This window comes from Aythya ferina, assembly GCF_964211825.1.
Source record: "Aythya ferina genome assembly, chromosome: 5".
Taxonomy (NCBI): domain Eukaryota; kingdom Metazoa; phylum Chordata; class Aves; order Anseriformes; family Anatidae; genus Aythya; species Aythya ferina.
Genome location: NC_140301.1, coordinates 21701242 through 21726115, shown reverse-complemented (window position 1 = coordinate 21726115; position 24874 = coordinate 21701242). Strand labels below are relative to the sequence as shown.

Below are 24874 nucleotides of genomic sequence, written 5' to 3'. Positions count from 1 at the left end.
TTCATAAATGCTTTAGTGATTTACTTACTAGATTATATGTTTATCAGACTACCTACTGCCCTAGAAGAAAAAAGATTTAACCAGTATTTTGATTTATCTATTTACCAGAAGTATAAATGAATATTAAAAGTGTGTAAAACCCTTCCTGACAAGTCAAGTTAGGAGATTGAGACTTGCATCAAGCTGAGCTAACGTTTCTAGCTTTTTATGAAAAATCAACACAGCCAAAGGCACCATCATACTGTGGAATTCTCTGCTGAGCAAAACATAATAAAACTGTCAGTACAGTGGTCCTAAATCAACCTCTTTGCATAAAGAAACCCTGGTGACAGGGAGAATCTTCTAGCACAGGAATAAAAAAACATGACATACTTATAACTGTCTGGGGGAAAAAAGGAAAAAGATTTCCCTTTTTAAAAAGACATTTATGCATACAAAGCAGTATTTTAAAAAAGTATTTTACTTTATGTTTCTTATTTATCCGGTGCTTTTCTTTTCCTTCTGCAATATCTTCTATCATGTCACTCTCCTCTTCTTCATCGCTATCATCTGCATTTTCTAAGAAGTTAAATGTTTCCAGAACATCACCAGAATTCCTAGAAAAATAAAAACATGAACAGGGAGACATTTACTTGCTCGAGAGATTTTAGAACATTAGTCAGATTAAATTAAATTGCTACCTGACTTAATAGCTTCAGAATTTTAAAACAAGCACAACAATGAATTGTTGCATGGATAAGTTTATATCACTATCCAATTGTTCACTCTGCAACACTCATCGGTATCTTTCCTTAAAATAATAAATTCCAAAGTGGTATTGAAGATAAATTTATGTCGTATAACCCTATATATTTTCTACACAAGACTTAGAATCAATTTTACTTAAGTTCAAAACCATTTGTAGTCAGGCTACACTCACAGGTTTCAGAGCCTTCAGAGTCTGAAATTCAATGTGAACTGACCAGTACATTAAAATGACCATGTAGAATAAACTGTAACTTCATGCATTTCTCACCTCTTCACTTACCTTTTGATTTCCTGTCCCTTTTGTTTTGATGAAGGAGATTCACCCCCATTGAGAATCTGTTCTAAGTTCTTTGTCTCTACTGAACCATTTGTTTCTGAATTGGAGAGGCCAAGCAAAGACCTGACCCGCTGGGAGCGTACATCCAATATCGTATCTGTATAACCTACTTCCTGCAGATACCTATACACATTAACAGGAAAAAGAGCAAAGCACATTTGAAGGAAAAGGAAATAAATCAGTATCAACTCTTTCTGTAAAATGTATTATAGTGGCATTTATTTTAAAATAAACTTCTTCTCCATCCATCTCACATGGAAAAGCTCAATCTATATTGCTTAAAGGTCAAGCCTATAAACCCTGTATGACAAAATCATCTGCCCACCTCAATTACCCAGTATCAAAGAGTAAGCATATACACAGCTCATAAGACTTCAGAAAACAGTTTGAATACACCAATATTCCAACAACACTACTTACTGTCTTAGTAATTGTCTGCCTTGCTTCCAGGTCAGTTGGCTATTTTGAGGTACTGCAGGAACCTCCGTATCTTTGGTTTCTTCTGAAAGATAGTGTCATATTTAGTGGTTAGGGTTTTGTTTGTTTTTGTTTTGTTTTGTTTTTTAATTCAGCTTTTTACGAGACACCAGTGAAACTAAAAGCAAATCTTAAACCTGCATAGGGTGGCATCTATTTTAAAGCATTTTTTTTTAAATTAAAATACCTTTTTCCTCCTTAATTATTTGTTAAAGAATAAAGCAAATAATTTAACAGAATTAAATGAGTTCACAAATTCTAATCCTCTACTTGGAATAAAGGAACTGAAGAAGTATTTAACATGGACACAGAAGAAAGTCGGGCCCCAACTGACTGAAGCTAAGAAATGTTAATGAGAGAAGTGTATCTCTTCCACAAAGCTGAGAGGATTAGAAAGTGACTTGGAAAACACTAAAGCAAAATACAGTTAAAAGAGTAGAAGAATAAAAGACAAAAATGAAGTTACACATTAGCATTTGGAGAAAACATGTCAAGTTTAACACAAATTCCATGAGCCTATCAACAAAAAATTTAGAACCCACTGCACCTACTATGGCAGAGACTATAAAACATGGGACAAATTAAAGGCTTAAGAATTAATGTGACACTTCTGAAGCACACTACTAAAATACAGGCCAACAATGCCACTTTGCAGAAGACCTACATTTCAATAGAAGCCACATTCAATTCTGCTTATTAGTTAGTGCAATTATGAAAAATTCTCTATAAGCAATACTGTGAAGAGCAAAACTGTTATGATCAACTTCTTATCAGTGTCATAAAATCACAAGCACTCCAGGGTGCAAAAAGGCAAGCTAATTTTTCCTCTTAGAACATTCTCCCTTCATTTAAGGGAAAAACATAGACTCAACATTTTCCAGGACAATACAGTATTTTTTTTTCCTCATACTTTAAAAACTATCATCCTATAACAGCATCAACACCAGAAGTATTTCTAGTATTTATTCTGCACTTATGCTTTCCTTCTAAATGGATGTCACACCGGTGTAAAACATTAAATCCTTCAACAAGAGATATCTAAGAAGAGAAGCAGCAGCTGATTAAGGAATTGTGCAACCATTTAAAACTTTCTTTGATTTTCAGAGCTGTTTCAGAAAAGAAAAGAAGAAAAAAGAAAAATTTCGTTTTGATTTAGAGATAAAAATATTGACCCAACATAAAACCTTTCCAAGTATTTTCTCTATAATGTACTTGAATGGGGAAAAAATGAGTGAAAATTGCGATAAAAAAAAAAAAAAAAAAAATCTAGAACAATTTATGTAGAACAAATTATACTAAAGCAGGCTGTTGTCAGAAAAGTTACCTGATTCAAAAGTTGGCATTTTCAAGTCACCTTGGTTCAATTCTGTGCCATATTTTAATTTATGATATTTTGCCCTGGAAAAGCATGGAAATAATTAACAAATTGGCATACAATAGTTTTATCAACTCAAAATATTTTACTATTCCCTTTTAAAACAACCATGTTAACATAACACCACTAATCAAAATAAAGCTGTTGTGATCATTACAGTAACATACAATTCTAGTCTTTCAAGATTGCAATTTTGAGATAACCTTTTCACAGTTAACTCATGATTACCAGACAATATATAGGTATTTAGTATGTTCTCCAATATATGTATTTTTAGTTTTTATTAACAACAAACAAACTAAACAACAAATACCGTACATTAACTGCCACAAGAACCTTCAGAAAACCAATAGCTTCAATTATTTATCAGGGATAATTTCATCACTTGTCACAGTTAATCAATCATCCTATGATGAATGAATGTCACATTTGGGATCCCTGCCTATTTGCCACCTTCAATTTCCTTTTCAATTTTTCTCCTGCCCTGCCTTGGCACAACAGGTATTTTTCCCCCATGCTAACCTTCCTTATCACAGATTCTCTTACTGTTTTTCTCTTCTTCACTGACTTAAAGCTTTGCTTCCTATGCTGCTCAATCCACCTATGCAAGCATGCCTCGCTGCTTCTTATCTCCTGATCTCTCAGCCCTTTGATCTTTGCTTTTACATTATTTTTTAAAAATCACTTGGTGATGCTTTTCCACACAGGAATGCGTGAGACTTCCAAATCACGTTCTACGTGCAGGGTGCCTACCACGAGTCTTCAAGTCCCTTTACCTCCAAGAATATTACATGCACAGTAATATGTCTGAACTCTTTGCTTCATAAATCCCCTAAAAAAAAATCTTAAAATATCAGGAAAAAAGATCTAGATGTGAAAAAACTCTGGTAGAAAGTTATCAGCCACATTAAAAAAAAAATGTTTCTATTCACGTATAGAGAAATACAGCTATCTTTATACTTCTAAATTTAGCATTTGACTCAAGTTTTCAAAGTAAGTGAACCACATCCAGTTCCCACCAATTTTAAAGACTACTCCCAAATATGAAGACACTAAAGCTTCCTGAGAAAAGATACACACTGAAATGTGCTAGACAAAACCAAGGATTCCCAACAAATTTTCTTTTTGAATGACTGAGCAACTGCTAGATTTTTTTTTTTTTCCAAATTCAAGTTCTTCTCAAATGCTGCCTGACATAATGGATAGTATAGGAGACTTCCTTCTAAATTACGTAAGTTTCTGACAGAACTGCAGGCAATTAGGAGCAGTCTCATTAACAAACTATCAGTAGATGGCACTATTGACCCTTGGTAGCAAGAAAATCCTGCATTTCCTAGCAATTACACTGCAACTGAAAAATTGTATGGTTCCTGAAGAGGCGGTACATGAGTGACCTGAATTTGACTGACTGCCAATTAAATACAAACGCAACTTTGAATTTATTAGTTAGAACACATTTCATCCATCCACTAGTAAGGCTGTCAACACTAGGTGCTCTCTCCAAACTGAGAGACTAAGCTTTGTTCCACATTGCAATAGGGTAATGTACCACCAGGCTTTTCAGATAATGTGTACAGACTATGATCTGTGTGTCCTAGAAAGTACTGTACATGAAAATAAGAAATTTTGAAGATCAATATAGCAGAACAAATGTCTACTCCCAACTCATACCTGAAGTCAACAAAGCACTGTAATTAAAAATCCAACCTAAATTTATTCAATTCAGAGCCATTGTCAATACTATTTATGAGGAGTTGGTCCATTTTGGAGCTTCAGTTTCAAAGCACAGCTAAAATTCTGCTCTGTTCGTTACAAAAGATAATGAGGTATTTGATCTAAAAATATACCAATGACTACCCACTACAAATAAGCCAAAATATTGCTGCACATAATGAGATCAATTAAGTCTTTCACAACAGATTTGATACTCAACTTCAGTTTTATAGTAAGAAAGTCCCCTCCATATTTTCCATACAAACAAGGCTAAATCATTACGTATCTTAAAAATCACTAAAAAGCTGCATTGTTGTTCATGAGTCAGTGACATTAATCCCCACCCCACACCACACAATAATTGAATTCTCCAAGAGGCATCTTTTGAGTATTGCCTTGCTATTCTTTTAAGGCTAGGTTTCCGTGAGTGAAGAAATTAAGAGAAGAATGCCTGTAAAGTGGATTTAACTGCTTGCTGCTATTTAGCTGTTGAATTCTACCACTCAATTGCAAGGAAACAAACCAACTCAAATCCAAACACCAGCAAGTCAAAATATAGGTAGTTTTTATCATCTCCTGAAGTCTTTTCAATTTAAGCACATTACTGAAGTTTAGAGCACAGTGGCTCAGAATATGAGCCACATAAAGTCTAGCTATAACCATAGAGCACTGTAAAGACATATAGACTAGCTAGAAACACACACATACAATCATCTAGGGCATGATTTTGTTACCAAAAAATAAAAGCCACAAAGAACTGACCCTAAATATTCAAGGAAGTTGAAATAACAAGCACCATTTAACGTCTCTAAAACATTACCACACCTGTTATATACTTAAAAATAAAAAACAGAAATATCAAACTATTTTGTGAATACTACTGCATTTTATTGAACCTTACATACTTATGTCCTGTTCCATGCCCTTTGTCTGAAAAACCATGATATTCATCATGATGTGAACGAGTATTTTTTTCCAGACTCCCTATAATCTGACATTCCACTGCCTAAAACTCTCTGACAGCATTGGGGAGTTAGCATTAGAAGAGGAGGAAAAAGGCTTGGAGGGAAAATCAGGTGCAATACCAATCTCCAGTGATCTCCAGATCAGAATTTTCCAATTTATTTATTTTATTTATTTATTTTTTAATCTTGGGGCTTGTCATTAGTTGGGGTCCACCATGCAGAACACCAATGGCAAGAAAATAAAATAACCCCTATCATCTTGAACTCCTCATTCAGTGCAACAACAAAGACTAACTGTATCATTCAAGAATGACAGTGTAACAAGTTAGTATTTGTTTGCTTTCCTTAGTCAATCCATCATACCTCGGCAATTAGATCTCCTCCAACTACTGAGCATGAGTAGCAAAAAGTTACAGACAGCTTCCTCATTGCCTCCCACACATTGACCAATCAACCCTGGAGTTACAGTTCCTGTTTTTAGCAAATCTTCATGACATGTCTTTCTGGTTGGGACTTAAGCAAGGATTTTCCTCTTGAAAAGTATGCAGCATTGGCTCGTACCCAGCAACCACAAGAGCTAAAGTGAACTGTACATTTCTGTTCTGCTTCTGTTGTACACATGATTATAAATTTCTCATTCATCAGATGAATTTTGGAATGTCATGGCAAGTCAAACTATAAAGTTAGTCGCATTTCAAGGGAAAACATCAATGGGATTCCACCAATACCATTTATTTTCATATTCCGCGTTCTGTTGTATGATGCTTTCACACACTGGCTGTAATTAACTGCCTTTGATTTATCTTATTAAGTAGATAATCCCCACGACCTTAAAATGGGCATTTGCAGAAAGTCTCCCTGTGCACCATTCAAAGAGGTTATCACTGCCCAAAAAAACAAACTGTTCTCCTTCAACTGTTCAATGTTCTTTTAATGGAAGAGTGCACTGCCCACCCAATACTGCACACTTCTCATCTGTCTCGAATCCAGAGTCACTTGCACATTACCTGTATGACTTCACAATATAGCTTTTAGTCTTAATACTGGTTGGAAAGCTTGAGTTCCATTCTACCCTGAGAATAGGGCCATATAAAGTAGCTCCTTGGCACCTTATTACCTCACCCATGAACTAAAACACACAATGTGGTGGTATGACTTGCCATATAAACCCACACCATTTTCTGAAGTACACCTCTGTATTGCATGTTTCATTAAAAAGCATGTAGCCATCCTTGCCAAAACACTAACTTTTAAGAAGAGCCCAACTATTCAGTTATTTCTATGCTATAGTTAGTTATTTATAGTACTAATTCATAATGTAGAATATATTAAGGCATACTCTCAGACAACTGACTTCAAATTTTGTAGTAAATACAGCTAGGCCTCACCTAGACATTTTTTAGTTTATACTGGCAAGAATATTCTCCACAAACCAAATACACAAAAGCTGACAATTTTGTTGCCTGACCCTTAAGAAGTTTACACCATTGGATTCTGGTACTTCTTAAGAACAAGATAAAATGAGATTTAAGAATCAAGTTCACTACTGAAAGTATAGGAACATGCATGACGAGATTGTCTGCTTAGTACAAAATGAAGAACTAATTTTGGCCAACTAAGCAGTTAGCCAACAGGAGAGCTTGTAGTTCTGAAGGACATTACCCTGGGTGGACTGAATGGAGTATTTCATTACATTAGTGCTACAGAAAACGTACTGAAACTAGAAATTCTAGCATTTACCACATGATATATCAGTACTTTGATATTAAGTCAAAGTGATTTATTGATATTATCAGTACTAAATTCCAAAGGATTCTTTTCTGCCACAAAATACGGCTTTCATCATGCAACGCATACAAAACAGTTGTAAAGAACACAGAGACAGATATTTTTAATATTTTATAGTTCAATACCACTGGAGAATAGGTAAAGGCATAGTAATAAGGTGTAAGCATTTTAGGAAGAACTACTCTTACTTGGTTCGGTCTTACTTAGCATGCAATTGTTCTTTAACTCGGAAAAAGAGAATCGGTTCAATTTGAACTTGCTGGGATTAAGATACAAGAACAAACAACTTTAAAATGTGGGGAATTTCTTATAGCAGCGACTAAACTTCATCAGGAAAAAAAGAGAGACAAGAACGGTACTAGGCAATTCACTTTCAAGAGTATTTTTCAATAATTATCAAAAACTCTTAATGTAAAGGCAACCAACCATAAATACAGTGTACATAAAGTAACTATCCTTATTAGATGATTCTACAGTTTAAATAAAGTGAAGGAACCCCTCCTAGTCTGCAAAGTCTTCCAGGTCAGATAAAAACTTAAACGTGTGTACCTACCTTTCTTGTTTTAATGCATATTCTAACATTTTTATTCTTCTCACTAAATCTTTCTTCAGATTTTCTTGACCCTTTCTTTCCCCTTGTAAAAATGCTATCCGAGCCTGAAAATACAAAAAAAAAAAGAAAAAGGATAACTTATTTTATTTCATTTTGTTACCAAAACAAAACGAAGCAATCAAGTCTGGCTTGGAAGAATGGTCAAAAACATTTTTATTTTACTTTCAATGAGTCACTTTAGTTAGTCATTTCTATTTCATTAGTATTTCATTAGTATTTCTTCCCAAGAGATTCAATGTTGATTATTAATGCACAAGTATTGCTTTTTTACATTGAAATACAGTGTATTACATAGTATAGTAACTGCAGAAGAAGGCACAAACAAGAACCATTTGAAAACATTTTAATAAATGTACACATTTTTGTTGTTACTGCACTGTTAGCATCTTTTATTTTATACATTTTCTTCTGAATGCAAAGCCCTATTAAAATAGACATAGAACATACTTTTAAGCCTTTTATTTTTTAATGATAATATATAATATATATTAAACACTTCAAGAAATATAACAAATGGATATAAGAATTAAAATACAGAATTTGCAAATCAGTTCTACAGAAAGCAACTCTTCTACAAATTCAAATTCTAGTGGCTACTGAACACAGCTGAAAGTCAGAATATCATGACAGAATTGTTTTTACTATGTCATTCTATATGGAGCAGAATATATTTGAATATTTCTTGGTGTTTGTTTGTTTTTTCAAGCAAATTAACTTCCTGAAGTACAAAGAAACAACGAAGCTTCAACTTGTCTGCTAACCTAGCAGACAAGATTATACCCAGTAAAATAAACTAGCTATCTCGACCAGTGCAAAAAGTCTAGCAGAGAGCTTTAAACTAGCTGAAAAAAAAAATAAAAGGTAGTTTGTTGAGAGAAAAAAATAATCTCACTATAAAGTGAAAGAGCTTATGCTTTGCCTTTTTGGAATTCAAAACTCTAAGGAAGACCAGAAAATTTGCAATTTGAATACAAAACCAAAGAGTGAATGATATTACTAGACTGGCTATCCTTATGGGAAACCACATACTCATTTGTCCTTGTCATGACTTCCAACTGACTAAAATCATTGGGTAGCTAACTTGAAACGAGATTCAATAGTGTATTTGCTTGGAAGAAAAGAGACAACAAAAATAGAATTAAGAAGAGTAAAGAAGCAACAACATTGTGCTGCAGAGGTTAAGATCAATGACGCAATTTCATTATTATTTAAGACCTAAGAGATTTTTTTAAAGGGAGTGGCTGTACCTTTCACTGCTCTCAGTGGTTAGAGACTGTGACAGTCTAACCGAGATTACAGCATTCCTGCATTGCTCCTGTGGTATCACAGTAGAAAGTTTCACACATCAGTGCAGTCCTGATTTTAGCCCCTATTGCCTTTTACTTAATGGTAAACCCAATTAAAATGTGTTTCTTCACCTTGCACTAGCTTATAAGTTAACCAATTAAAATTTGAAAGCCTAGTGAGAACGATGCGGTTATGAGTGAGTTACAAGTTTTGTTGTGAGAACACCCTTGACTAAATACTGCCGCTTTGCAAGAAAAAGTAAAGCACCCGACAACACTGCAAGGTAATGGAGAATTAAAAATAAATGCAGACTTTATAATGACTCCTGCACAGATATTTTAAGAGAGAAGTTGGAGAAAGATCAAGAATCAGCTATTTTAAATAGCAGTCTCCCACTGGAAAGGCACGAAGGAGCTGAGCAAACCCAACAACTATACAAAATTATGTTATTTAGATTTTAAAAGCAGTGCAAAAACTGACTAATCCAACAGAAAGTTAATTGTACATAATTAGCATTTTCTTCAGAAGGCCATTTACAACCCCTAGTACCTGAGGCAGCAAATGGCCAAACAATTCCGCAAGCCCAGCCTGTTATCCTAATTTCCATTAGTCAATGATAACAAAAGCTTGTAAGTAAACAATACCCTTATACATAAATACAGAAGTCCACAAAGTGGTTATAAAAGCAATTTTATAAGGCTAGTATGTTACTTGCATATATGCTCACCACCATACTTCAAACATTAGGAAATTACTGCATACACAGACTCTTGATGAAAAAAACAGGAATAAGTACTTCACTTATCATTTAACTACAGCCACAAATGCTTTTAAGCTCTTTAACTCTAACGTAGTATTCAACTCCTTCCAAAATTCAGGTCTTCTGTAAGTGATGGTCTTCAACCCTTCCCTCAGTCACCTGTCTTTGCCTAGCATCCTGAGCATCCTGTTGGAACTATTTGACAGATCTTAGCTTAGCTGCCAGCTGCAACTGTCGGACTTTACTTCATCCTCAGTTTGCAGACCACAGAGATGAAAATAAATTAACCACGACCACACACAGAGAGAGGCATAAGCCTCCAAAATGGTCACAGCCAAACTACTTCCTTCTTCTGGAAGCACTTCTGGATACTTGGCCACAAAGAATTGAGTCTTTGTACTTATCAGATAAAACCAGCCTTATAAAAGGCTTGAATAAATCCTTAATATACAATAACATTTGTAGCAGTCTTCACAGGGTCCGAAAGGTTGAGCAGAAAGGCTGGCAAAGGAATGCTCTCCATAATCTTCGTCATTTTTGTCAGCATTAGCAGACGTCTTTTGGCACCACTTCCTATTGTTTATACACACATGTAGCTGGCCTAGGGACTCACCCCCCTTGTGACTGTCACATGGCTTAAACCTAATTGAAGCTATCTCTGCAGAAGTTAATAGTTAAATGTTTAGAAATAGAGGAAATGAATTTAGGCTTTAGGAAGATTGTTAGACATGGAGACCTTCAATATGAAACCAAGGGTAGGATTTACTGCAGGTTTGCTGTAGGTGTTGTAATAATTAACTTGTTTCCTCAGGTCTTCAATTGAGGAATGAGGGTTGTCAAAGCTATTACTAGACATTTTGCATGACGTTGAGCCCCAAGAATTAACATACAATTTCCCAACCCTGATTTCTTTGAGAAGCAGTAAATCTCAGGTTCAATAAAAAAAAAAAAAAAAAAAGAAGATGCAGTAAACAGACCCATCTCCCTCAGTTGTTGTTCTAATTTTAAGTTCCATACAAACACTGAAAAAATGCTCTCTACATAATACAGCTTTCTCAATCTTTAGACATTCCTTTCTTTTGAGAGGAATTTGATACAATTTATAGCCATTCTGGTGATTAAGGATTGACTGGCACTAACATTGGAAAGTAAAAACAGGACAGGACAATTTGATACTCCTCTTCCCTCCCTGCCTGCCAGTTACAAGAGGATTCTTTACATTGCCTTTAACCAATTTGTAAGCCCTCAGGCCGATAGTAAGAGGATCAATCCTCCTCCTGCTTGTATTTCTGTTCCCTCGACTGTGCTGACACTGCCGCTTTTGCTGCCATACATTAAGCCTAACGAGGAAATCATTCTATTTATTTTTTACTCAGTTCTGAATTACATCAGTTTCCTGATCCTACTCTGAACAGCCATGGGAGTACTTAGGCTAGCACAAGGGATGCAAACAGGATACCAAAGTACGGTCTCAGATGAGCCTAAACTGACCACAAAATCATAACTTGCATGTCCAGGTCACAAAAAACACAAAGAGGGGAGAGACAAGGCAACAGAGAAGACGAGTACGGTCTCTCCTAAATTACAAATCCAATCAAAATGGATTTTAAGAAGTGTATTAGCAAAATCATTTCTCAAGGGGGAAAAAAACATTATTTTACAGAACATGTATAAAACAATAGTTCCGTATGCAAAAACATAGCTTTCACATGGCTTTAAAAAAATCCAGTTTCGTTTAGTTACGTATGATTATTATGTGTGTTAGACTCCACTCCCCCCAATAGGAGTGTGCTTCAAATCCTTTCATTGTAAACAAGCTCAGAAGCCTCTTCTTTCAGGGCAGACTCTCCCTGTTCTACCAGACTGCTCATTTTCATATTTATGGTATTTTCCCATCTCTCTGATACCTGCTATTTTTCTACAAAAATAAGGGACACTTGATAACTCTGTGTTCCCTCTACACTTTGGCCCCTCAGCTGTAAATAAGAGTACTACCACATGAATTCGCTGCATTTTATTATTAAAGTGAATTCAGAGAGTACTTAGAAACAGAGTGGCAGATATTTTGTATTTGTGCAAGGATGCATGAAATAAAGCCTAATACTAGGCAAGGCAAAATACAAGGCTAAAAAGAAATACGGAGCAACTACTTGAATGGTATGGATCCCATGGAAAAGCACTGGCTGAGGTTAAATAACTACAGGACCTACATGTAGATATGGAAGGAGACAAGTTAGAATTCTAGCATCTAATATTAGAGACTTGGTAAACTTAGTTCTATTTTAACAGAATGCTGCATTTTGGACAAACCTGTACTAGATTTTACAGATGGAAGGGTATTCATTTTTTCAAGCAATAAACAGACAACAGTCTTTCAACAAATAAACTCCAAGATCTCAAACAGGAATACTGAAATTTTCCTTAACTATGTACAAATGAATCACTCATTTCACTGACAATCCACATCCCATGCTCCACATCCCTTACACTGTTTGATCCAAGTATACCAGAACATTTAGTTTGCCAGAGAACTTCCACATAACTTCAACTTATTCAAAAATCAGTATTTCACATCGAAGCTGACCATTGAAAAATTTGAAGAAATATTTTCTGGGAGTAAAGTGAAGATCTTGCTTTGTTTCATTTTTAAAGAAATGTGAATGGTTTTAAAACTGCTCTACATTTCACACAGCACTGCCCATAATAGCAGCGCTCATTAAAAATCCTTTTTGTTGCTCCAAACACACAGAAAAGCCTGACTTAAGGACAACTGTTTATCTTGATTAAACATATTTCTCATAGCCATTGAGAACAAGGGAGAGAAGTTATTATATTGTTTTGGGCAGGTAAAATTGCATATGCAACCTAAGGGTAATTTAATAATACATATATAGGGTTTCACAGTCTTACGGTATTAATAAATCCTGATGTACAGCACTTGAAATATCCATCTAAGAACTCAAACCTATTAAGATGTATCATGGAGAAAAAGAGGCAAGTAATCTGCATTAATTGGTAAAGCATGACTTTATGAAGAATTTATCTTGTGCTGTTGGAATAGTAACGCTTTTCTATATAATTCAGGCAACCAAACTCTAGTGGATTCACCAATCCAGGAACACACCTGGTAAGTAGGTATACTTACTTTCTAGATCAGTTGTAAACACTTAACTCTCTAGAAGAGAAGAAGAAGATTGTTTTGAAAATAAATCAACTGCATGTAAAGCAACGCCACCCGCAACGCAATGCTCACATTTTTCTAAAGCCCATTCAGAGTTCCAGAAGGAAGGAAGGAAAGGCCTGCAATATTTCTGAAAGAAACATAATACACTGAAGCAGCTTGAATATACATACCAGCGCGCACATCAATGCGTGCTTATCCTATTAGGGCATGTCACAAGGCTAAGAACAATAGTAAGATTATTTTTATTTTTTTTAGTATTTTGTTTGAATCATATAATTACACACAAAAAATTAATCTTCATTCTTAGATGTTTATTACACTGAAGATAAAGCAGAATGGTTTTGGAAAAATAAAATATACCAGTGAGGTGGAAGGCTTGACTAATAGCAGCAATATAAGACCTGACACACCTGTACAGCTATTGCTGTTCTAGTTCTCATTCACAAAAAGCAAAAGGAACATGAGAGAACAGCCTCCACCCTCAATTTTCAGCAAAGACAGTTTGAAACATCACTGCATTCAGAACATGTAAACCCTGATGCATGTAAAAGCATTAAGAAGAGCTTCTGTATACCCATATGGACCTGATGATATCTTTGTATTTTAATTAATCCTTAAACTATCTTGAAGAACAAATGGACTTTAAAGAAAGACCTTCACTACTTTAAATAAAAATTAAATAAATTTCATTTCAAATCAGACTTGATTTTGCAAATTAAAGACTCTAGTAAGATTCTTACTCTAAGGAACTGTGCAGTAAGGCAGGTGCCGGTGTTTATAGCAGGATCATACATGTTTCAAAGACATTTGAAACGTTTAAAGTTTCTGTAGAATAAAAAGGAATTGGAAAACGATTTTCTGGGGAACCTTGTCAATAATGAGTTACATATGAGGTCAGTAACTACTGTACCTACAGTAGTAATGATATGGAGATGTTTCCTAAAGGTTCCCTTTTTTATAGACCTTTTTCATTTCAGCTGATGTTCATTTCTTGATCTTCAACTGATACTTTCCTCAGACCTATCTGATCACTTTCCGATCGTTTCTCAAAAGCAAATACTAACCATCAGAAAAGTGACATCCTTGAGCAACTTTCCCACAAGAGTGCCAGATTAAAAAAAAAAAAAAAAAACGAACAAATACAGCTGATCCCAAAGAGGAATCTGTTTAGTTAATGATAATTGACAGATACAAGGGAATCTGCTCATCTGCAAGTCCCCTTTTGCCTTGCAATGGGTATAGCTGAAACCAGGATTGCAAAATCCTATCCTTCCCTGAATATATCCTTCCTAGTTTTTGCTACCACTATGTTATCTCAGATCATTTAAAGTCAAAAGCTTGCCTTTTTTTATTTTCTCCCCTACGGGACAGGTTACCATGAAGTTCCAACAGCTTCTTTGAACACCTTCCAGAAAATTTAGCTTTCCATTTCTAACCCTATTGTTAAAATTTTTGCAGATCTTCAGTATTTTTCCCACCTAGTACCACTGCTTCTTCTCTAGTTTACCCAATTCATGTATCGGTCAATTGATCAAATTTAGGAGTAGTAAATTTTATTTTGTCCCACCATATGTATCACATCGTTTGCCTCTTCAAGTTCCCTCCTTTTCTATTTTGTGGTCAAACTTTTAAGTGGCAGCTTAAAACACAGCTTAAGCGTACCTCCATTCTGTCACTGTTCCTTACTTGAGATGATTCATGCAATCATTTTTCTTGTTCAAGGATTCTTTTTATGGCCACTCTCCTAATCAATTTGATATTTAGGAATAGCAGAATAACATAAAAAAAAAAAAAAGTTGATTAAGTCCCAAGAACAGTCAAAAACCTCTAAAATTATAGATACAAACTGTTACACACAGCATTCTCCTGAAAGACTAAAATGTAACACTGTTCCACTTGAAAGACAGGTGGCCCAGAGAAAGATGCAGTGGGAAAGCAGGCAGCATGTGCATCTAGATGCACAGAAATGCTGGGAGATAAGGGGAAGAGGAGAGCACAGATAACTAAGTAACACACTATGTAGCAGCCGCACCATGCATGAAACTAACACAACGCACCAAGACTCAATGATCAAATCAATTTCAGGAAAAAATAAAGTTAACCTGGTTATCATCAACATAACATAACATACCGAACTACTAAAATGCTCCATGCCAAGGTGTCTGAACACGTCCCCACACACCAGCTCTCCTTCTCCCCACACACCTGAGAACTTCGCAGGCACTGCACTTCAACATCTTAACTCTTGTGCTACCAAGTTCGCACTTTGCTTTGTACTTGACATGCAAACCATCAAGAACATCAGCAATCCAGGCAGACCCAAGATTCCGTATTCTTTTTTTAGCTGAAAGGTATCAACAGCCGTAATTTATTATTTCTTTAATCCATTGACAATCAACGGGTATGCCTGCAGGCCCAAAATTGCCTAACCAGACAACACACTCAGAAAAGCCAAAAAAATCCCTCATTTCTACCTGCAAGTTGTTCTATCTCCACCAGTATCGAAAGTTTCACTGAGAAAACACCACCTTTCCATTCAAACATCAGATGTCATCAGTCAGACAACTAAATAGCTAACAGAAACGTAAGCAGCACTGGTATTTCTTACTGCTCACACAGCTCCTCCTCCAAGAAGGGTCCATATATCACCCTTGTAACTGCATGCTATTAGCAAGTACAATGAGCTCTTAAACATGTTTGAACAGAAACCCCAAGACTCCGAGGCAGTCATGTTTCTAATAAGAGTTACAGAAAGCTCAAGAAACAAATCAAACTCATATACATAAACTAAGCTCTTTTTGCAATTAGGTCTGTTGGAAAACATAAGCATCCTTCCTCTAGTATGTACCGCCTGAAGATCAAGTCATGTAAAATAAAACCCTACATCTATTTTCATAACTGACTTGCTTCTGGACTTTAATTCATTTCACATCAGCATTCCCAACAAATACGGATGTTAGTGCTCATACGACTTCTACAGACAAAAGTTAATAAAGAATATTAAATAGTTCTACATATCAACATATAGTCACTTTCAATAGACTAAAGAGAAGTGCAAGAACCTCAGTTACATATATTGATAGATTAAAATCAAGTCCATCAATGTCAAAAGTTAAACACAAAATACTTCCTATATTAGTCTCTAGTCAGCATCTTCACTAAACCAACCAGCAGTTCTCTGCCACCATATTTGTAATAGCACAAAAATCAGAGTTGGCTTTCGTCAACACCCAAATGCTCTCTCTGCTTTGATATCCCAGTAAAGAAAGTATTTTGAAGACATTTGGCCTCACCAAAGATGTCAGTTTATTCACAAAATGTTCTATGCAAAGTAATGCTAAAATAATCCCTATTTTCTCACTCCAGTTTTTCAAGTAATTTTCTGCCCAGACATAAAAGCTGATTCTTATAAATGCGTGTACATTAGGTGTGCATACACACATACATAAATATACAAGATTTAAAAGCAACCCCATACCATATACCCATACCACAATAATGAGAGTTTCAAAATAAACTACTGAACATGCCTGCATCTTCTCTATAAGGCACCGAGAAACAGATCCAAGGGTGCTAATGACAGGTCCACAACTTAACAAACACCCTTTGATTTTTCCAGCTTACAGTACGAACTGGTGGCAAAACACATACTCAAGCACAAAGCAACCAGAGCACCTGTAAGAGAACTTCTTCATCCAAGGTCAGAAGTGTTTTGCAAATGGGAGTCTTAGTATCTCTACTGGAAAGGTTCTTGTACATTTTCTTCTGTTTTTGACTTTCTTCTTCACATTTCTAATTTTTCAGAACCAGCTGTTAGCTACCAAGAGGTAGGTTCCACCATCCTCCAACAACCAACCAAATTTCTAAGCTATTGTACTTTGTTACAGGTTCTCCACACTGAGATCATGTTCCTACTTTAGTTAATAGAAAGTCAACTGTATTTCTTAGCAGAAATGAGCCATTAGAGTACATATAGCACTAGCTTCCTTTTCATTTAAGACAGCCATTTAATACTGTGCACATATAAGATTTTACAAAAAAGCTGTGCAGTCAACCAAAAATACACGTATAAATTCTCTCTTCCTGGAGGAAAATAATCTTTGGGCTTCCCTGACCAGAAAACTGGAGTGGGGGCACCTAGAAAAGGGCGTTCTCAAACCAAAATTGATGCAAATGTTATCAATTTTAAAAGATGAGAAGATCAATCAAAGCATTTTGACATTTAGATAGACCATACTTCAGTCAGTTACCTTTGCACCAAAGCAAAGGTTTGTCTCAAGTTTTTGTTTTTAAACAGAAAGAAATGCCATAGTTCTCTTGGTAGCTTATTCCAAGGGTCCAGGTCTTCATTTAAGTACTACGACCTAAGTTTGTGTTCTTTCCATCAAAATTAAAACCACTAGATCAAATGACAGAGTAAAACATAGCTTACTTTATGAATTCATTTATCCTACTTCTGTGACTACATAAAGTACTCATTTTTCACTTCACAGAAATTTCAGCTTGTTTCCTGATTATTCCCAAGGCTGCTCTACAAGAAAAAAGGGCAGCTACCTTTACACATAAGCCTGTAGACACTGCTCAGTGAGATAATTTTTATTTATTTTTTTTTTTTAAGGTGGAGTGCCAGTCTATTGTGTCACACTCCTTAATCCAAACTGCTTTCTATTTCAAAATTCAAAAGTATCTGAAAAAGCATTCTAAAAGCCAGGGAGGCACTTAGCGAGGCTTGCTTTCAGATTTATATTTGGTCAACCACCAAGACTGAACTCTAAATGGATCATTCCGAGATGTTACTTCTAGCCCTCGATTTTTTTTGGCCAAATTTTTAGCATTCCTTTCAAAATTACTACTAAAGAATGGGCCATTATATTGCAGTGTTGACCTTGCCAGTTCTGCACAGATCACAAGACAAAAATCACTTCCCAATTTCTATATTTACAGCTCCCATTTTTAAAAGCACAAATTATTCAGGGGTTTACTGACTTTCTTTTACTAGAAAAACTCAGAGGTCCTGGAGGAAAGCAGCTACGTGATTATTTAAGCAAAACTTCATCCTGTCCCTATCACTCGCATTTTCCACATTTTCTACATTTCTACTAAACGCATGCGCCCTACAAGCACCATCTTAAGAAGAAAAGTTACACACCTCTGACCATTTGTATCTAAAAAGATTCCTGTAAATTCATTTAAACTGCTGGACATTCTGGGCATATACGTAAGCCAGTTATAAAGCTTTCTTTCCAGCAGATACCACCACAACCAGTAAGACTAATTACACACTGATGGTAACATCAAAACACAACATTTGATAAGATTAAAAATATCCTTACTGTCAACATCATTATTCTGGTGCATTATTAAAATGAAGTTACATTGTTTAATTACTCTGCTAGTAATTAAATGCCATATTTAGAGCCTCATTAGACACCTACTACTAATAGACCTAAGAATATTAAGCTCTCTATCATAACTTGTAGTTGTAGCACAAGAGCACAAAGATCAAAACAAAGTTGTACGCTTTGTAGCGTGGCAGGTGCTTACAGTCACTGGAGTGGAAAGGGAAGGACAAATGCCAGCACGGCAAATATTCTCAAGAACGTGCACTTCCTTTTCCAAAGACAGGAACATCTATTTTTTATTTAGGAATACATAAGGGGGAAGTATAACCTGCAGCATATTGAACACAAACAAGCTAAAGGGACCTGTTTTAGTGATGAACACTCGTGCCACTGTTCATCAACCGCAGGTCAGTAACATACGTTCCCAAGGAACAGACAGAAAAAGGAAACAAAACGCTCAGCTGTCAGAGCTAGAACACGAGAAGCCCTCTCTATGCACACAAAGGAACACAATACCACAGAGCTTGAAGAGCTCAGCATCATTAAGTCGGCAGCCATGTTGGCATCACCAAATTGATAATCAAGTTAATGGAAACAGAAGTTAGGTAACAAAAGAGAGGAAGAGTTGAAATGCTTATATATAGTACATATAAAGTATAGCGTAAGGCATTTTAGGAGAGGCCTCACAAAGTTGATGAGGAATGGGTATTTTGCACCTCATAAACGTTAATCTAGCCTCATGGCACAGAGCAGTGCCAACAGTCTCTAGTTTACACCACTTATCAGCGCGGTACCGCAGCCAGCAGTCCTGCCTTCTGCCAATTCCACTGTACAAAGCTCGCTAAAGCCACAGAACAGAATGAGTCTTACAGAACTTGCAGACGTGTTTACATGCTCTCCTTGCATACTTCCAGAAGTTCTGTTTGTCTAATCAGGATCTTTGTCTTTTCCTCTCCAGGGTACCCAAAGTTTCTGTTCTGGCATCCTGGGGTTTGGTCACTACAACTTCATTCACCCAGGACCCCAAAACAAACCAAAACACATACCAACAAACACCCGTATCCTTGAAGCAAGCAAGCAATTTCAGTTTCACAACTCCAAGTGCCAAGTGTTTGAATGAGTCAAATCCATTTCCCGTTACTACTTATTCTCTACTTTTTCATAGTGTGTTATCTGAAATACAAGCAAACATACTCTAGCTACCTCGTGCTAACCTCAATAGCAAGCAAAATAAGATATGGTAGCATTCCTCTGGGAATACTTTAGAGATGAAAATTATTTCACAGAGGAACAAACCACAACTTGGAGTTACATAGTAGAACCAAGCATTCTCCAGCATATTACACTGCCCACTACTGTAAAGCCAGTTTCTGTTGTTTTTATTATTATTATTATTTTATTTTTATTTTTTATTTTAAAACGTTGTTACATGATCATCAACCTCAAATTTGATAGCAGTTAAGTATCAACCATGTTCTGGGAGAAGACAAGCCAAGGTAAGGGAGTGAGAGAAACTTTACTGCAAGTGATCCATTAAAAGAAAGGGAGCTAATGAGGAAGTTGCTCAGACATCTGGAATTTCTCAAGCTCATTCTCTATTTCAGGATCATTTCGATCAGTATTCAGAGAAACTAAGTATTTCAGAACACACAGCCAACGCATGCACATGTAACACTAACATATGCGTAAGCATGTACAATCCCTTCAAAAAAGCCAAGAACACACTCCATCCCCCAGTAACATGAAATGGAATTCAACCCAGAAAAAATATTTTCATCTTTTGTTCCTAACAACAGATTATTGCTAATCAGCTGTTTTTATTAAAAACACTATAGTGATAAAAAAATCCTACAGACTGCTTGAACTCACACTGGAGATTCAGGAGTGGTCCTGAAGAACAGCCAACTTCTTAATTAGCTCTTATACCTGTTGGAGTTACGCAGATGAAGCAGAAGGTATCATTAAACTGTATATCCTGCTGAGCCATTCCTTAGGATAATTCAAGAACAGCTGAAGTGCCAAAATCCAACTCTCAGATACACAAACAAAGCTGTTACAGGTCACACATTTGTCCTGAAGATTTGTTAAATCAGTGGAGGATCCAACTTCCCTAGCCATTCTCTTTGTCAATTAGGAAGGAGATCATTACCACCTTCTCCCAACTTCTTAAATGACAACAGGATGAAAACACGCGCCTCTATCTCAACCCTTATTTTCAGTGTGGAAGAAATTATTATAACACCAGATACTTCATAAAAAATCCTCAAAGTAAGGTTTCTCAGAGAGCCATTAAATACACATAGGAGCGATGGCAAAAACTAAGAAATAAAATACTGCACTCCCCCAGGAAGTGTTACATGCCTTATCTAAAATAAAGCTGTATCAAAAAAGAAAAACGTCACCAAAGTAACTGTTAATTAAACAACAGTTCTGTTCTCTGCTTCTGGTAGTGGTTTTATTCCAAATAATTATTTATGAAAGAGTAATCATGACACGGTAAAATAATTTTGAACCCTAGTGTGGACAGGAGGAGTGTTGCAGGAAAAACCCTACACAACTGCTATCCTGATCAGTGTCTTCATGTACATAAAGCCCATAGCCATCCACACATCATTTCTTATTCCATCTCTACATGGCTGCACAGGTAGCTCAGTGTCCTGCACTCTTTCGCTGTGTTTTGCCTGTAGGATATCACATGAAAATTATATAGAAAAGTTAAAGATGTAAATCAACTCAAAAAAAAAAAAAAAAAAAAAAGAATATTGGAAGAATTAGGCAATTGGAAGAATTAGTGAAAACCCTTTTTATGAGGAACACGCTAATCCTTTAAAGCTACAAATGGTATCTAAAATTTATAATTAACAAAACGTATTATTAATAATGTACCTACATTGGCAGGAGAAAATACGAACTCCTACTTAGCTCAAAACAGTTTGAGGAACCTCCTTACATCAAATTTGTCTAGGTATCTTTTATGGGAAACTCAGCTATATAGCAGCTGCCTTCCGATTAAAAACTGCATCTTCCCTGTGTACATTACCCACACAGGCTTTGAGCCTTCAGTAAAAGCAGGCACCTGAAGTTCTTCCAGAGGCTATCTGCCTCTAACTCATTTCACTAAAAAGCTTCTGAAAAGCCACGGTTAGGAAATCCTCAGATAAATCTAATTTCCCTCTATCCAAAATACACAGAACTCTCAATTCAGTGCTTTAAACCGCAAAAAGGGCAAATGCCACACAATATGCAGCTGTTTTCATCATTAGCTTAGAGAATGACTAATGACAGAAGTTTCTTGTTTTAACTTGATCTATGCTATTTTATACTGAAAAAAAAAAAAAAGTTTCATTATAAAGCAAAGATATTAAGCACTCCCATACTTGATCGTGCATATAAACAACACTTATTCACATAGAGGTACTTCAGCACTCCTGCTACAGCACATACCTCCATGGCCTGCATGAACAGAAGTCAGACATTTTAGCTGCATATATTATTTGCATAGCTCATGGCATTTACAAGCATTCCCAAGAAAGAATGTTCATCAATTTTTTGCAACTTATTTCACTGTATTTTCAGTTAGTGCTGTTTAACTACTAAAACAATCCTGTAAAAAAAAAAAAAAAGTTTAATTTATATTCAGAATAAGTACTGAGGTACACCTGTAAGACGCAGTGAAATAGCGGTTTATCAATTATTCATCTTTTCCAACAGCAACCCTCTCGACTGCAACCGATAGCTGCTGTATGCAGTTAGAACGCACCAAGCGTTTCGCTACTGTGGCATCTGCCTTTCCTACCTGCAACCCTACCACGTTCCATCACAATCAATGTCCCCACTATTAATCAGAGCTTGTTATTTAAGCAAAAGGCTACTGAAACTGCACTGCAGGTATATTTTATAAAACAATAACATCAAAGCTATCAGTGCTACTTTAGAGGTCAAAAGAATATAAACATGGCTACATCAGGTCAGACCAACAGCCCACCAACCACAGCATACCACTTTTAACTGTGGCCAAAAAGGCAGCTCCATGGGAATTAGTATAAAAACAGAAGAATAAACATCAGAAAATGCTGCCCAATCTCCAACTTGTAACTCAAAAGCATCCTGAACCAGAGGTACTATCTTTGAACTTAAACACCCCCAAGGATTTTTATTCTATGAATTTATCCAAACACTTTTTGACCCAAGAATATTTTAACAGCTATAGTATCCCTGCATAAAATTCCACTAATTCCAAAAATTTTCATTTTGTATCATACTTCCTAGATGTTAGCTAAGACTCAATGAATCTTTCTTCATGTTAAGAAAATAATGAAGATTCTGCAACCATCATAACTTCTTCCACTTCCAATCTATCATCATAAAAAATGTGCCTTCCAAAAGCAAGACGATGTCTATGCTATCTGAAGAATTATTCTGTCAATGTAAAGAGCAAAGTATTCCCTACATTCCCATGCCACTGCTCAAACCTGCAACAAAGCAAAACCAGACACATGCAACCAAATATTTCAGCAATTTATTATCACTACACTTCCTAAATGTTTTGAAAAAATGTTGAAACGTGGCATGCACACTGAACAGTCTCATCTAGTTCATGATATTTACACATTTGCATATGTTTACACATCTACAATCACAGGTAAAGTGCCTAATTTAGATAGTCAACTCAAGCGTGAAAGTTGCCCAGAAAAACACAGCTTTTATTGAAAGGAATGTCCTATTGGAATGTAATTATGGAATATTTATCAGGTTCTCAAAGATCATAAAACTCCTTTAATGAGCTGCTCCCCACTTCTTGGAGGAGGAGGGGGAGATACAGAAAGAAAAAGGCAGGCGTGCAAGGAAAATCTTTTTCTCCCAACCCATGTAAAGTATGTAAAATGGTAAATAAAGTGTTCTATTATGTGTTCACTAAACAGCTGAGGAAAAAAGCATCTGTAAAATTAGATAAACTAGGAACTATCACGAATGCTGTCACTTTATATAATGGAAAACATATTACCAAACATATTAGTCTTCACGCACATTTAGGTTAGAAGGATGCATGCTCAGCATACTGAAGTTGTACACACATTGTTGTGAGTACTCAAGTTTCTTAATTATTCTTCCCGATTTTAAAACATTTGGAACTAACACCTACTGTTAAGTTTCTCTCAACACATTACCATGTGATTTTGAAGTATCAGGTAGTACTCAACATCCTGTTTATCCAGTTCAGAAGATATGAAGAAATTTCATATTTCATCAACAATTGAGACCTTCATTCTGACTGACCAGATCAGCCCATATGCCCCACAAAAAAAGTAGAGTCCTACTAGTCTTCTTAGATATCTGAAAAGTTGCAAGATCATTAAGATTTCCTACAAAGCTCCTCAACACAACTTGATCTTCCTTCCCATGAGTTTCTGTAATGCATCTCCAAGTATTTTCCCACTTTTTTTTTTTTTTTTTTTTAAACTGAAACCACAGAGCCACTTACAGATTTGATAGAAAAACTGTTTCCTTTAGGAAGTAACATCCAACCACAGAGGTTTTCTATAACCCCTCTAGAGTGCATAAACATTATAGAAAACACAACCTGAATTTACCCCAGTGTAACAGCAACTAACATCAAGGTCATGACACTGACAGGGCAAAGTTACAGGTGTAATTACACAATATTGTTATATTCAGAATCATCCTTCTGTGGGATTACAGAACAGACCCAGCCTATTACTTCAAGAGATCAGTACACTACCCGTGGCTGGAGTATTTCGTCTCTACACAATAGTGAGAAAGAACTAACAAAATTAGTCTGGCAGCCACTGTTACAAGTGAAGGAGAAAGTCTACTATGGCTTAAGCACTGCAATCCTGATGTTTGGTATTTCTGTCTTTGACACTGACTTGCACACACAGATTTAGCACACAACTACACTGCTCCATTCGTGCACACAGGCAGACCAGCCACGCACCTGAACAGTTGGAAGAGACACCGTAAAAGCTATTAACATTTAAGATTGAGACTGATGTGCACGTGGACTTAAGGATGCTAGTACACAACTTCTCCAGGTCCGAAGGGCTGACATCCTTTGTCAGTGATTATGGCTGTGGTACAAACCCCAAGACAATTGAAGCAACTTGGCATTTAAATTAATTATAAACACGTATCCCAAACACAGGTAGAACAACAAATCAATAAGTTCATTATAAGATCCAAGGAAACAAATTCTTCCTGCAGATCATGCCCTCATATGCCTCCACCCAAATGCAGAGGGATCTTACTAGGGGAAGAGAAGTCTGAC

At 36.0% G+C, this 24874-nt stretch overlaps 1 protein-coding gene across 4 annotated transcripts in view; it reads right to left on the bottom strand.

Annotated features, from left to right (window-relative positions):
- STRN3 (striatin 3) overlaps positions 1 to 24874 on the bottom strand; it is a 60339-nt gene that overhangs the window by 32391 nt on the left and 3074 nt on the right. For all 4 annotated transcript variants that reach the window (XM_084521227.1, XM_084521229.1, XM_084521228.1 and 1 more), the window contains exons 2-6: positions 7956 to 8059; positions 2886 to 2959; positions 1505 to 1586; positions 1028 to 1207; positions 464 to 596 (exon numbers count right to left, since the gene is read on the bottom strand). In XM_084521227.1, coding sequence (XP_084377353.1) covers positions 464 to 596; positions 1028 to 1207; positions 1505 to 1586; positions 2886 to 2959; positions 7956 to 8059 — 573 coding nt within the window. The remainder of the gene's footprint in view (positions 1 to 463; positions 597 to 1027; positions 1208 to 1504; positions 1587 to 2885; positions 2960 to 7955; positions 8060 to 24874) is intronic.